This window comes from Amblyomma maculatum, chromosome 5 (assembly GCF_055883805.1).
Source record: "Amblyomma maculatum isolate TAMU_Amacu chromosome 5, ASM5588380v1, whole genome shotgun sequence".
Lineage (NCBI taxonomy): Eukaryota > Metazoa > Arthropoda > Arachnida > Ixodida > Ixodidae > Amblyomma > Amblyomma maculatum.
The window spans coordinates 6,335,659-6,351,126 of NC_139348.1; the positions used below are offsets into that span (position 1 = coordinate 6,335,659).

At 46.4% G+C, this 15,468-nt stretch overlaps 1 protein-coding gene across 3 annotated transcripts in view; it reads left to right on the forward strand.

The window, feature by feature from the left end:
* Positions 1–15,468, forward strand: part of LOC146187701 (nuclear distribution protein nudE-like 1) — a 189,713-nt gene that overhangs the window by 61,033 nt on the left and 113,212 nt on the right. For all 3 annotated transcript variants that reach the window (XM_084603497.1, XM_084603499.1, XM_084603498.1), the window contains exon 3: positions 7,708–8,010. In XM_084603497.1, coding sequence (XP_084459623.1) covers positions 7,708–8,010 — 303 coding nt within the window. The remainder of the gene's footprint in view (positions 1–7,707; positions 8,011–15,468) is intronic.

The window sequence follows — 15,468 nt, forward strand, 5'->3', positions numbered from 1 at the left end:
TCGGAAAAAAAAAAAAACTTTATTTCTATGCACTGGCATGCCCTATGCACTTATTCAATTCAGGCCCCGCAATTGGCTGGAAAAAAATCATGAATACGCTGCTGGACGCTCCTCCGTTTGCGAGCAATCAGATCGGCTTGAATCTCTGGAAGGGTGGTGCTGTCACTATAGGCAGCTGCAAGCATCGTCACCGCATTCACAAGATCCGCGTGCGACGGCAGCAGAACAGGTGGTGTGTCGTCCTCTGACTCAGATTCGTCGTCAGGCGGGACAGCAGACACCTGACGAATTATCTCGTCATCGTCCAGCTCCGCGCATGTTGTGCTGCACTGTCGGTATTTGAAAAGCTCTCAAAGGTGACTGCGTCTGGGATCACCCTGCCGCCACTGCGCAAGTCTTGCAGCACATGTTCATCATCTGTGGGATGCATGTCATACGGGAGATCCTGGGCAGTGGCATTCGCTTCACCAACTCCAACAAATCCAGCATGCCGAAAGCAGTTTCGGAGTGTGGCTGCAGTCACTGCCTTCCAGGTGTCAGCAGACATGCTGATCGCCGACAGCAGAGTTACAGCATACTGCTTGCCGGCGTCAATGCACAGAACCATGCAGCTCAGCAAGCATGCTCTGTATAACACCTTCAAATTTTTAATCACACACTGGTCCATGGGTTGAAGGACGCTCGTTGCGTTTCGTGGCAGGAATTCCAACTGAATGGATTCCAGGTCATCAATGTGGCCATGTGCACCGCAATTGTCCACAAAGTGTAACACCTTGCGATTTTGGGCCTTGAATTTCTGGTCCAGCTTGCGTACATAGGCGGCGAAAAGATGCTGCGTAATCCAAGCTTTGGAGTTGGCTTCATACCACACGGGCAATGTTTTTACCCCCTTGAAGCATCTCAGGCTCTTTGATTTCCCAATCACAAGAATCGGGAGCTTTTCGTTTCCCGACATGTTGCTGCCAACCATCGCTGTGACCCGGTCTTTGTTATGCCTTCCGCCGTGGCAGGGGTCGCCAGACACGGACAGTGTCTTCTCGGGTAACATCTTATAAAAAAGGCTTGTTTCATCACAATTGAAGACATCATCAGGCGAAAATTGGTCCAGCAGCGACTCCAGTCTGTTGGAGTGGTAATTTGTTACAAGAGTCTGGTCCACGGCACCACTCCGCCGCACATCTTCTTGAAAGTGAGGTCATACCTCTTCTTAAAATTACGGAGCCAGCCATCGCTAAACTTAAAGCCTTCGATGTTCATTCGCAGTGCGAAGGCTTCCGCCTTTTGTTTCAGAAGATCGCCCGACACTGGGATCCTCTTTGCAACTGTTGCTTCGGGTGGCTGCCCTCTCTGAAATTTTTTCTTTCCAGCACTGAAGAAGACTTCAATGATTCGTTCAAAATCTTCATTTTGTTTTTCATATAGTCCGACACAGTCTGCTTCGAGATGCCGAACTCCCAGGCAACTTCGCTCTGCAGGCAGCCATTCTGCACTTGATGGATCACGTCGATCTCTTCGCCATTGTCATCGTTGCGTATTTGCTGCACTTCTTGGCTGAATTTCCCGGCGCTGACTGCCCCGATGTTGGTGCCATTCCAGTGTGCTTCGTTGGTCTCACTGCTAGGCGTACACAACACACAAGGAACACAAGTAGAATGAACACTGCACATTGTAACTACACCGCACGCCGTCACAAAGAAAAAAGAAGAGACGACCTGGCACGACCAGGCCAGCAGCTACTGGATTTGACCTGGATTTGGATCGGCGAGACTGAAACTAGCCATTGTGCCGGAACACACCAAAACGATGATGATGATGAACAGACTCTACTCCTACTGCCACCTCGTGGGGCAGTAAGGAGGCTCATTCCAAAACAGAACTGGCGCTTCATGCTTCAGTCAGCGTCGGTGTGAGTAGCTGCTATCGATCGAGTTGGCTCGAGTAGGGTCCGAAAAATCAAATGGAAGACGTTGCGAAGTGTCCGAAATTTCGGTATTTGTTATGCTTTACGGCCTGTGGGAAGGGTGAAGGTGCCGCGAAGCAGTCCGAATAATTGAGTATGTCCGAATTTTCGGAGTCTGAAAATTTAGTCTGCGACTGTAGACAGTATTGACACATTTCGACGAATCGCTCCCACAGCTTGCAGACCATCATTTTCATCGAAACTGGATAAAAAAGTTTCATATGTTCAATCACTGTGGCATCATCAGCCCTAGAATAATCCTTGAAAGATCGTATGTGACTGACTTTTTTGTAGGGAAGGGAACTTAACTAAATCTATCGACACACTTACCAGGTGATGGTCTGAAATTCCTGTTTCAACCGACACGGTATGCATAGAATATTGACGGCTAGCAAAAACTAGGTCTAGTATAGAGGAAGATGTATCTTGTACACGAGTAGGTTGATTTACAATTTGAGCTAAATTCAGCACCTATGGGGCTGAAGTGTGGAAGCTAATCAAGAGAGTTCTACTTAAGTTGAGGACAACCCAGAGGGCTATGGAACGAAAAATGGTAGGGGTAACATTAAGAGATAAGAAGCTTGCAGAGGGGGTCAGAGAAATAACTCGTTACCGACATTCTAGTGGAAATTAAGAAGAAGAAATGGGCATGGGCAGGATATGTAGTGCGACGAGAGGATAACCGATGCTCGCTTAGGGTAACAAACTGGATTCCAAGGGAAGGAAAGTGCAGCAGGGGGCGGCAAAAAGTTAGGTGGGCGGATGAGGTTAAGAAGTTCGCAGGGGTCAAGTGGATGCAGCTAGCACAGAACCGGGTTAAGTGGAGAAATATGGGAGAGGCCTTCGCCCTGCAGTGGGTATAGTCAGGCTGATGATGATGATGAGTAGCATGATATCAAACATAACGTCTGCACTGCTCCCAGATTTAGCACCGCCCTGGAAGCGGTCCCAGCACACATCTGGCAGATTGAAGTCGCCTATTAGCAGTATTTTCTTCTTTTGGAAATGAGACAGGCAATGCTTAATAAGATAGTCTTGTGTGGCACCTGGTGGTCTGTAGCAAGCATACAGGATAAAAGAATGACACCAGCAAGAAATTTTCATGCAAAGCCATTCAAGGTCAGGAACGTCATATCCAGTTCCAGTTCAGTCGTTCAGTCGTGTCCGACTCTTCGTGACCCTATGGACCATGTCACGCCACGCTTTCCGGTCTCTCACTATCTTCCTAACATCACATAACTTCATCTGCAGTGCCTCGAGGATGCCATCTAACCATCGCGTTCGCTGCCTACCCCTTCTCTGGCGACCCTCAACCTTTCCCAACATCAAATCTTTCTCCAGCGACTCCTCTCTTCTCATCAGATGACCAAAGTAGCTGAGCTTTAACTTTAAAATTTGACCCTCCAATGAGCAGTCAGGGTTTATGGTCAACAGTATCGACTGATTTGATCTTCTGGCAGTCCAAGGAACTCTCAAGAGCCTTCGCCAGCACCACAATTCAAACGCGTCAACTCTTCGGCGGTCAGCCTTCTTCACAGTCCAACTCTCGCATCCATACATCACAACTGGAAAGACCATAGCACGAGTTATACGGATCTTGGTTGGCAGACTAATGTCTCTGCTCTTTACTAGGCGGTCAAGGCTAACCATTGCTCTCTTTTCCAGAAGCAGGCGTCTCCTAATTTCATGGCTGCAGTCTCCTTCCGAGGTAATTTTGGAGCCCAAGAACAGAAAATCTGTCACAGCTTCCACTTCTTGTCCATTGATGCTCCAGGATTTGATAGGGCAAGACGCCATGATCTTTGTCTTTTTAATGTTCAGTTTAAGCCCTAACTTCTCACTCTCTTCTTGTACGCGCATCAGAAGTCTCTTGAGTTCCACTTCACTTTCTGCCATTAAAGTGGTATCATCCGCATATCTAAGGTTGTTGATACGTTTTCCAGCAATCTTCACTCCAGCTGAAGACTCGTCCAGACCGGCCTTCCTCATGATGCACTCTGCATATAGGTTAAATAGGTAGGGCGACAGTATGCAGCCTTGCCTCACTCCTTTCTCGATCGGAAACCAATCAGTAAGACCATGCCCAGTTCTGACTGTGGCCTCTTGCCCTTCATACAGGTTCCTGAGGAGACAGATGAGGTGAATTGGAACTCCCATCTCTTGGAGAGCTTGCCACGATCTGCTGTGATCTACGCAGTCAAACGCTTTCGCTTAATCAATAAAGCAAAAGTAGATGGGTTTCTGGAACTCTCTTGCTTTTTCCATGATCCAGCGAAGGTTAGCAATTTGGTCTCTAGTTCCTCTGCCCTTGTGAAACCCAGCTTGCACGTCCGGAAGCTCCCGATCCACATACTGCTGCAGCCTACCTTGGAGGATTTTCAACATCACCTTGCTAGCATGCGAAATAAGCGCGATCGTGCGGTAGTTGGAACAATCTTTGGCACTGCCTTTCTTTGGAATGGGGATGTAAACTGACCTCCTCCAATCCCGTGGCCACTGCAGGGTTGTCCAAATCTTTGACATAATGTATGCAGAATGTTAACAGCGTCATGGTTGAGGTTTTGAAGCAACTCAGCTGGAATGCCATCAATTCCGCTAGCTTTGTTCTTAGCAAGGCTGGCTAAGGCCCATTCAACTTCACTCTTCAGGATGCCCGGCTCGAGATCAGTAATCACAACCGTCTTATGTTGGGTTTGCACATTCGGGTCCTTCTTGTACAGTTCTTCTGTGTATTCCTGCCACCTCTTCTTTATCTCTGAGGCTTCAGTGAGGTCCTTGCCTCGTTTGTCCTTTATCACGCCCAGCTTAGCACAGAAGCTTCCTTTGATATCTTTGATTGTCTTATACAGAGCTCTTGTGTTCCTTAATTGGCTGTCGTCCTCAACTGCTTGGCACTGTATGTTCAGGAAGGCATTCTTATCTCTCCTTGCTATTTTCTGAAAATCCGCATTGAGAACCTTGTATCTTTCTCTTTCCCCCATAACTTTTGCCATCCTCCTTTCCTCAGCTATTTGCAAAGCCTCTTCAGATAACCAGCTTGCTTTCTTGCATTTCATTTGCTTTGGAACTACCTTAGTAGCAACTTCTTGTATTATATCACGGACATCAGTCCACATCTCTTCGGGCTCTCTATCTTCTAGATCTAATTCTTGAAATCGATTCCTCACTTCCACAGCATATTCTAATGGAATTTGATCCAGATCATAAATGAAAGGCCCTCTAGTTTTCTGCGTTTTCCTCAATCGAAGCTTAATTTTGGCAACAAGAAGCTGATGATCGGTGCCACAATCGGCCCCAGGCCTTGTTTTTACTGCTTGTATAGAGCTTCTCCATCTCTGCCGGCAAAGAATATAATCGATCTGATTCCTGTACAGACCATCCGGTGAAGTCCATGTGTACAGGCGCCTCTTGTGCTGTTGAAAATGAGTATTCGCTATGGTCAGGTTGTTTTCGTGACAAAACTCTACTAGCCTCTGCCCAGCTTCATTTGGCTCGCCAAGATCGAACTTGCCTATAATTCCGGATATTTCTTCACTCCCGACTTTAGCATTCCAGTCTCCTATGAGAAAAACGACGTCTGATGATGGGGTGCGGTCTAAAAGGCATTGTAGGTCCGCATAAAATCTCTCAATGTCAGCTTCTTCAGCAGTAGTGGTCGGTGCATAGACTTGGATAACTGTTATGTTCAAAGGGTGACCTTGGATTCGAAGTCAAATCATTCGGTCGTTTATGGGGTTGCACCCTAGCACTGCTTTGCCCATTCTTCTGTTTACTATGAGAGCGACCCCATTCCTTCTCTTGGATTCGTGCCCACAATAAAAGACATAATGGTCGCCGGAGTTAAATTCTCCCAGTCCGGCCCACATGAGCTCGCTGATACCCAAGATATCAATGTTCAATCTGTCCATTTCTCGCTTGACGACATCCAGTTTACCTTGCGTCATAGATCTTACATTCCATGTTGCTATGTGATATATACGTCATATACGAGGTCGCATTCTACAGAGTCTTTTAAGAGAACGGCTACGCTGCCACCCCTTGAGGTCCTATCCTTGCGAACGACTCTATAATGAGGAGGAAATACCAGGTCATATGCTAAGTCTTAATGTAACCAAGTTTCCATCAGGACTGATATGTGTAGGTTGAAATTCAGCAGTTTCATTTCAAGCAAGTCTTTCTTGTTTGCAATGCTGTGTGCGTTAATGTTAACTATTCGCAAGCATTTTTTACTAGATTCGTCCATGTTACTATGGCAAAACAAGCTGTCTGTGTTAGTGATGAAAGAAGCTGAGTTAAATGAACCGCTCACTTTTTCGGTGAGCGGTTTCGCAGCTGCGAACAACTTCGCGTCATGGGCCGATTTGTGGTGACCTCGTCGTTTTTTTTAATGCTCACTTTATCATTTTTTTCGCAGTCCCAGACGTAAGAGATATTATTGATATATAACTTATCAAACACCGAGGAAACCCGTCCTTTTTTATCTTGATTCAGCTTCGCACTGTTCCATAGTTTCTTTCTTAGTTCACGAACTTTCTTTGAAAAGTCTTCGCCAATTGAATAATCTTTTCCCTTTAGTTTTTTTTGTCCTTGAGTATCACAGTTTTATGTCTAATGTCTAATAGCTTTATGATTACAGGACGTGTTTTGTCAATTGCCGGCTTACCTAACCTATGTATCCGCTCAATAGGGACAGGGTTGAGTCCTAAAATATCATGAAAAATATCTTTGTTGACGGTTTTTTCAAGTGATTCATTTTTTTCCTCTTCAGTTTCTGGGATGCCATAAATGATCAAATTTGACCTCCTGCTATAATTTTCAAGCTGCTCAACCCTTTCTTCAAGCCTTTCAATCGTACTCATACAACTAACCTGTTCTTGGCAGAATGTTACTTGGCTTTCAAGCCTGGACAGGGCATCTAATTTGTTCTCTATATTCAGTAATCTGTTCTCTTTTATATCCTTTATGTCAACTGCGATTTCATTAAGTTTTTGCAAAATTAGGGTCATGTCAGGGCCAGGTTTCGATTCAATGTCACCTGCTAACAATAATAATTTCTTCAGACAAGCAGCAAAGCCGAGGGCACGGCAGCACCAATAGGAATAGGTCTTTAGAACGGAAGCATTTTTCGTACTTTTTGCTCACGTGCACAAGGTAGACAAACGGATTAGTGCTCCGCATTCTGTCAATGCTGTCGTGCCCAGTGGCTGCGAAACGAGCATGAGTCCCATTTATAGCTTGAGTGCACTGTGATGCCCCCTGCAGTCCAGGTTCCTGACAATCAGCACGTGTTGCCAAAGAACGATGATACAGATGCCAAGATTCCAATGCTGGTGGGCGTATTTCTTGATCGATGTCTTGACGCGTTGAAAGATGGACATGCGCAGAGAGGTTCAGCACGCTGATGTCTGGACAGCCAACGTTGAAACATCCGAGAAGGCCACATAGCTGCACAAGGTAGACAAACGGATTAGTGCTCCGCATTCTGTCGATGCTGCCATGCCCAGTGATGAGCATGGCAGCATGTGTACTGGGCCTTCACTGACATCTTTGCATTGAGCTGAGCTTAATTTTGAGTTCTGCCATCATTTAGGCTGCTTTGGTCACATCCCTTCTCTGGGATCTCCTAAAAGGAACCCCACATGTCGTCCCTTCAAGTACTGAGTTCTGTTCCTGTAATTACTGTGAATAATGGCACTTTTGTCCTTGGGCCAGTCTACACGTGGCCTCAATTGGAGTTGTGGGCCCAGGTGGCGTGAGGCCCAGCTGGAGCTGGAGGAGTTCCAGGCGAGCAGCCGGGACCTGGAGGCGGAGCTGGAGACTCAGCTGGAGCAGTTTGAGGCCTCCAACCGGGAGCTGCGGGCCGCAATGGGCCGCCTCCAGGCCGACAATGAGAACCTGCAGGAGAAGCTGCAGCAGGTGCAGCGTGAGGGCAGCCGCCAGGTGCACGACCTGCAGGCGCAGCTGGCCGAGGTGTCCGCTTCCCGTGAGGAGATGCACAGCTACATCCGCGAGCTGGAGCAGTCCAACGACGACCTCGAGCGGGCCAAGCGGTGACTGAAATTGAGAATTTTGATAGTACCAAGAGGGCCCAGTATATGGTTCAAGCATACTGGCATTTTCAACTAATGCAGAAAGTTGATTAAACTTCTAATGTGTATGAGGCATTTCATGCTGTCTCGTTGTCCGCGACTGTTCTACAATTCTAATAAGCTTGGGCTAATGCAGATTCACAAATGTGGCTTTTTTGGAATAATTTTTAACTGGTAATATCAGAATTTGTGAGGCACCATGCTGCCCTAGCATGGCTTGCTCCTAGGCCGAGCTAGTTCTAATGCAGAAGCATTAGTGCACGCATTCTTACATTTTGTTCAGGTAGATCTCCTGCGAGTAACTACTCGAAGAAAAAAACTCACCGCCAGTGGGCTTGGGACACAGGCAAAGACATGAGCTTCGCTGGCTACTGCATCGTGCAGTCTCAATCAGGCTTTTCCCAGAGTCAGAGAAAGAACGCTAGCAGACAACGGACCAGAAAGAGGAGGACACTTGAGGACACCTTGGATGCTTGAGCTCTGATAACCATGCTCATGCGCACTTTTAGTCTTTGTGTGTATATAAGGCGCGGATCGGCTATCTTCCAAAATAAAGTTAGTGAGCGCATATGTGTCTGTCCTCCTTTTCCTGGTCTGCTAGCATTCTTTCTCTGACAATGAAGAACATACCCTGTTCCCCCAGAGCTAAGCACGGCTGAAAATTCTGGCACATTGCATGCAGTTATGTTAGTGCATGTGCGATTGCATTTTAATACCTGAGCGTGAGCTGCTTGTTACCTGAAAGCCGAAAGATGTGAGCAAAGACCCTGCGCACGCGACAAAAGTGGCGTTGCTGTGCCTGAGATGCATAGACCAGTGTTGTGCTGCTCCCAACTGAGGCATGAGCATAGGCTGGAGTGGCATTCTTCGGAGGTCAGTCCATTTAAAGAAAAGCTAGCAGTGCACGAGCCGGTCTGTAACCCTCGGGTCAGGCCCGGGCCAGGGTATGCGCAAATTAGGCATCCTCCCAACGTGAGGTCATCTCTGTTCTCATCCGATGTTAATCCACTTGTCCACCAGGCGTCCCCACTATTCAGGGGGGACCCTGGTCTTAAGACAATATTTTTTATTTACTGGTAGATTTTGATGAAAGTTGCACCATTTATGCTGATTTCAAACATGCACATTAATTTTATGTAAGCCATTTAGTTCTGAAGATATTGAGCACTTTATGTTCTTTGTTTGGAGGTGAGCTGTCGGTAAAACTACAGGGGTTATAATAAAAACTGACGTATCAGATCATTTTAGAACACACAGAGAATGCAAAAATTCCTGGTTCCATTTTAACCAAAGTTACAGCTTGTCAAAGTTCAGAGACCAAAAAGTCACCTTGACACTCCAGAAAACATGAAATTTTTAAAATCTTTCCTTATTAAATACCACAAATTCATTTATATTTTTGCATTGTACATGAGTTTACCTGTCTGGTGCAAAAGGAATTATAGCAATATCATAAGTAGAACGAGAGATATCGCACCTCCAAACATGTACCGTCCTCAATATTTTGAGTTTGAGAAATTGAGGAAAAACGTGTTGATAAATTTTTGAAGCAACAAAGCTAACAGTAACTCATTAAAGTTGGTTCTGACTAGCTCCTGATGCCAATGCATCATTTCCCATCGATATAATTCGCCCTCAGAGAATGAAATTTCCGGTGAACGGAACGCATGGTCGGGAGGCCGCTAGCAAGACGAGTGTGTTTGCATCGTGACCTCCGCAAAAGTGGGTGCCAAGTTCTGGTGCGCGATCGCCATTCTCACGTTCATGCAGTAAACGTAGTTGGCCTGCAACTAGCGATAAGCGACCGTTGCTCGTCTTGCACCATGTAGCATTCAGAGGCAAGTTTATTTCGACAAAATTTGGGATCCTGCGCAATCTTCTCTATGTTCCGCGTGTCGCGGGACGCTGCTTCGAGACTGCCGCTGCGGCTGGTCGCGGCACTGCTTCACAGAGCGATCTATCCCGGCGTTGAAAGCTGCACTTGCTCATCTGCACCCTCACGGTTCCGTACGCGGCAGATCGTGCCGCTCCTCGCTATCGCACTGAGCACGACCGGCTATGCTACGCCGTTATCAGGCCATCGCGGACTTGGTGCTTCGTCATTGATTGCAGATAACCAGATCCGGCGATGCAGTGTCCCCGGCGCGTTTATCTCCTCTCGCTACTTTTTTTTTAGGCTAATAACGAAGCGTGAATCTCAATATTTGTTGATCGATTCACTGGTCACTGACCATGGTCAATTTTAAAACAAATGACGTTTCGGGAGCGCTACGGCTCCCTTGTTCACAATGAACAATGAACGTGGGAGCTGATCTTTCACATTTACAAGCTCATTTCGTATCTTGCTTGTCGGGACATGTGCCACGTGCGAAGTTTCCCGGCGTGGTTTACAAAATTTCCTGCGCAGACTGTTCAGCAGTTTACGTAGGCGAAACGAAAGATTTCACGAGACGCCTGAAAGATCATCAGTACGATGTACGTAAAGGAAAAGTGACAACGAACGCAATCGCAGAGCATGCGCAAGAGACTGGCCATGAAATTAACTGGGATGAAGCAGAAATAATGACAACGGAAAAGAACGTATCAGCCCGCCGAAATCTCGAGTCACTAATCATCCAGACAACATCTAACACAATAAACAAGAATGATGGCGCATTGCATCCTATCTACGCGAAATCTCTAAGAACAGTACTTACTGCTACAAAAAGCCCGGGACGTCCGGCCGGTTGTTCATTGTGAACAAGGGAGCCGTAGCGCTCCCGAAATGTCATTTGTTTTAAAATTCACCATGGCCAGTGACCAGTGAATCGATCAACAAACCATGATTCCTGACCAGACGGTATGCCGTCGAACCCTCGACTAAATCTCAATATTGTGCATTTCGCGTTGTGGTAACGATGAGGGAACGGCGCTAGGCCGACTAGGCCCTAAAGGAGAGACCTTTTCAAAATGGCGCCGAACTGCAAGCAGTCGACGCCGCTAGCCAACCAAAGCTCGCCTTTTGCTCACGTGCGGTGGGAGTCCAATAGCAGGGCGTGTTTCACGCAATTTTGTTCCTTTGTTTTCTGCTTCGGTGGGCTCGTTCATGGTCACCAATTGGGATATAGGAATGGCCTGAATTGTGATCTTTCGAACGACACCAAGATTATGCCCGCGGATGGCATATTTCTCGAACTGCGGGAGATAGAAATTCGGCGCGATTTGACCTCAGTTTAAAGGGCTACACGCGCAGATTCTCGTCTTTGGAATGCTGTAACATGCAAATTAGGTGATATTTTTCCACGAAACTTCGGAGATAGCTGCGGAAAGATCTCAGAATTGCGAAAACGAGAAGATCAAAAATCCGATTTTCTGACCGATTTTCGGCTGCAAAGACCCGGGTCCCCCCTTACGAGACGTTTAATTATCTGCTTCGAGATTCACACCATGTTGTCATCTCTCACATCTCTGTTGTGACTTGCTCGTAGCCGCAACATAGCCTCGGTGGAGGCAGGACCTCCTATAGTCAAAGCATCCGCCCTGCCGAAGTTGCTTCGTGATTGCTCAGGCACACAGTTAATGCAGTTACGGCATGCCTTGCGGGCACTCTGATAGAGAGAGACAAGCTCACCGAATGCTCATTGTTAGATCCTGTGTGCTTATTATTAGTCATTGTAGTTATTGTAAAGCAGGCAGGAGACCAGGCAGTGGGTGACTATGGCATCGGTTTTAGGAGTAGCAGGGTGGAGTTAGAGTTTGCAGACCGCAATAACGTATGGATCATGAATACTTTCTTCAGCAAACGGAAGAACTAAAAGTGGACATGAAAAAGTCCTAACCGGGAGACTAAAATAAATTGACTTCATACTGTGTTCTAACCCCGGCATTGTGCAGGATGTAGAGGTAATCGGAAAGGTATGATGCAGTGACCACAGCATGGTAAGGACTGGAATTAGTCTATATCTGAAGAGGGAACGGAACAGATTAGTAAGAAGCAAGTCCACCAACAAATTATCAGTGAGGGCAGAAGAATTCAGGATCTCTCTACAGAATATTTTATTTACATATACCTTACAGGCCTTCAGAGAGGCATTGTGTAAGGGGGGACAATTACAAAGAGATCCGCAAAGTGGGTAAAAAACAAAATCGCAATAGCAAGTATAGGACAACAGTGGTAATTATACAAATCTATAAACATAATAAACAATATATCGCAATGCAGAGTACTAAGCACAAATCATATAAGGCAAGCGAGAAGTAGGCAAGGTATAGATGCAAAAAAGAATGTAGATTGAACTATACCACAGAACTACTGCGCATCACCAAAGCCCCTTTAAGGAATACTGACATAAATGACGAGAACATGCATGATATGCTAAGTGTTATCAATGAAGTACTTCAGCATATCTTCGCGAAACGCTATTCGAAAGATCATTCCACAGATGGATGGCGCGCGGAAGAACTGCCGTAAATGCGAGCATAGCTGTAGTCGTTATGTAATCTGTTATAAAGCAATGTTATAAACTGTATCAGGGGTGGTAGTAAAGATGAGGTTGGGTAAGTACTTGAAATAGGTTCAAGTCTAAAGCTAAGTTTATGAAGCTCATTGAAGCAGACAAGGGGATGAGAGCTCTTCCCAGTTAATTTGCGGAAAATTAAAATCGCCGAGTAAATAAGTGACATCAGGATGGAAGAGCTCAAATGCCCTCGTAATGCTTTCACGCAGTTTATCTGAAAAAAAGTGGTCGGAGTTTGGTGCACGGTAGCAATTGCCTATCGATAGTTTTGGGGAAGATGCAATGCAGGCCATCCAGATTATTTCAAGTTCGGAATCGGTTTTGATGGCAAATGATGTGAGCGATTTTTTAATGCCTGAGAGGACACCTCCCCCTCTCCTATCAGTGCGATCGCACCTGTATATATTGAAAGGATTGAAGTCAGAATGAACTTCGCAGTCGACGATATCGGCATGTAACCATGTTTCTGTAAAAGCTGTTATATCGGAATCACTGTCTTCAAGGAAAGATGAAACTAAGGTGCACTTTGATAAGATACTATGAATATTAGTAAATATAGTGATAACTGGGTAGAGGTGGACGATTTTGGTTTTTTGTGTATGTGCGTGCAATTACTTCTTACGAGCTTTTGATCTAACTGCTCGACCGCATCAGTAGTGATATTGTAGACATACGTTTTTGAGTCCATACGCAGTTTGTCATCTGATAACTTACACTTTTTATTCAGCAGTTTTGTCAATTCTATCAGCTTTGCCCTCGCTTTCCGCATGGCAAGCGAAAAATCTTCACGGATAGCGAAATCTGTATCCTTCAGTTTTGGCCCAGCAGACAGGATGAGTCCTTTGTCCTTGAAATTATTGGTCTCTGCTTGTTAGCGCTATATTTTCCCAGTCGATGAACCCGCTCAAATTGTTAGCTAGTGGTGGCAATACCCAACTTTTCTGCGCAGAAGGTTATAATATTTTGCTCAGATTTTGCCCAGTCTTCATCAGCAGCATCTTCGACCCCAAAGAAGAGAAGATTAGAGCGCCTCATTCAATTTTTGGCATCGTCACATCTTGACGCGATGGCAGTCAGCTGTGTCGAAAGGCACACAGCATCAGCATTTTTTCCTTCCTCCGTTGTACTGCGTACGTTAATGGCTGCCTCGAAATTTGTGACTTTAGCACTAAGCAGATGAACTTCATTTTCACTTGCTGGCTGCTTTTCTTTGGCGTCTTTTATCTCCTGCAGTAAGGACACATGACTTTCTTCAAGTACAGTCGAACCCGGTTATATCGAACCCAGATATATCGAATTTTGGTTATATCGGACTCACGGAATATCCCCTTGAAAATGCCATGTAAAAGTATAGGAAAGCCGCATCATATATCGAACTTAATTTCACCGGTCGTTCGATATATCGAACTCCGCACCACGCACTGGAAAGTGTGCTTTCCCCAAAAACGATCGCATCACCCTTGGCCGTTTGCCGCGTACCGTTTTCAAGCCACGCGCGGAAGGAATGAGAGGGGACAGTTCGGCGACGGCTGGTCTGGGCAGCGCCGCGCCCATTCCTCAAAGGCGCACGCATCTGCAGTTATCGTTTTCCACGCGCCAACACATGACGTTTGCAAGCCATGTGCGTGGATGTGCCCATTCTTTTGCCGAGCTATCTCTCTCCAGCATGCGCAACGCATGCGCCAAGCCAGCTCAGCCCGTTTTCGGACAGGCGTCAACGCTTTCTCCAGTGTGTGTTGCGAACCTTATGCGCGCGGCGGCTGAGGTGGCTATGGTGCCTGCGGACGTTAAAAAGCGGCAGCTCTCTGTCTCTTTTATTTTTTTTGCGAGTCATTCTTTCTTATCGTTGTGCTGTTCGGATTTTAAGAAGCGGCACTTTTTCTTTTTTTTTTTTTCTTTTTGCGGGAGTTGTTTATCCTTGCATGTATGAATCAACGAAAGCACGCGATCAGCTGCTGCGATCATGATGCCCGTCCCAAGCGCGGCGTGATAAATCGAACCAGGCTTGTGCAATCAAGCCATCACGGGCACTCTGCCAAGTTCACTCCCCGCCACCGCAGGAGCTATAAAAAGATAAACGCGCCCGACGTTATCGCTGCGCAGCATCTTGGCACGCTGCTAAGAAATGAGCTGTGGATGCAACGACCGAAACGGAGTGACGCGCGCCATCGACATGCAAGCGAAAACGCTTGCGATTTCTGCTGCGGCAACACAGAAACCTAGTTTAGAGCTTTAGAGCCGCGGTGGCTCGAGCAGCGAGAGGGACGCAGTTCCAACAAGTTTGAAAATTTTCGCTCTGTCGCTGCCGCTCGTCCCTGAGATCGCTGAATTGCTTGCATGTGAGCGAGCTGGCCTTAACGCTTTTTTTTTTTTTCAAATTCTCCGTGCAAAAGTGCAGGGTGGGTTTATTATGCGAGTGGGTTGCTGATGCGACAAATACGGTATCGTTTTTTTGGCATCGTAAGTGCCGTCACAAGCCGATTTTTGTATATCGAATTATCGATATATCGAACTATCTCGCGATCCCCTTCGAGTTCGATATATCCGGGTTCGATTGTATACGGATAGTTTCGAGAGCCGCGGCAAATGTATCAGATTCACTTTTCGACATCGGACCAGGGTTAGATTCGATATCACCCGAGAGCATCAGTCAGATGTTGCACAAGACAGAACAACTCACAGACAAAAACGCCATCAAATGCTAAACAAGTTCAAGAGTGGGTGGGCACGACATCGCGACAAGACAAGACTCTTAGCACACATCGCGTTGCTTAGGTAACTAACCTGCAACATTAAGCAGAATGAGCGCATCTTCCTTGGTGTGATGTCGTGCCCGAAGACCGCGCTTGCTCGATGGTTTTTATGCTTCTTGCCGGCCGCCTCGAACGCTGGTGTCTTAGCTCCTGGTAGCCAGACAAACGGA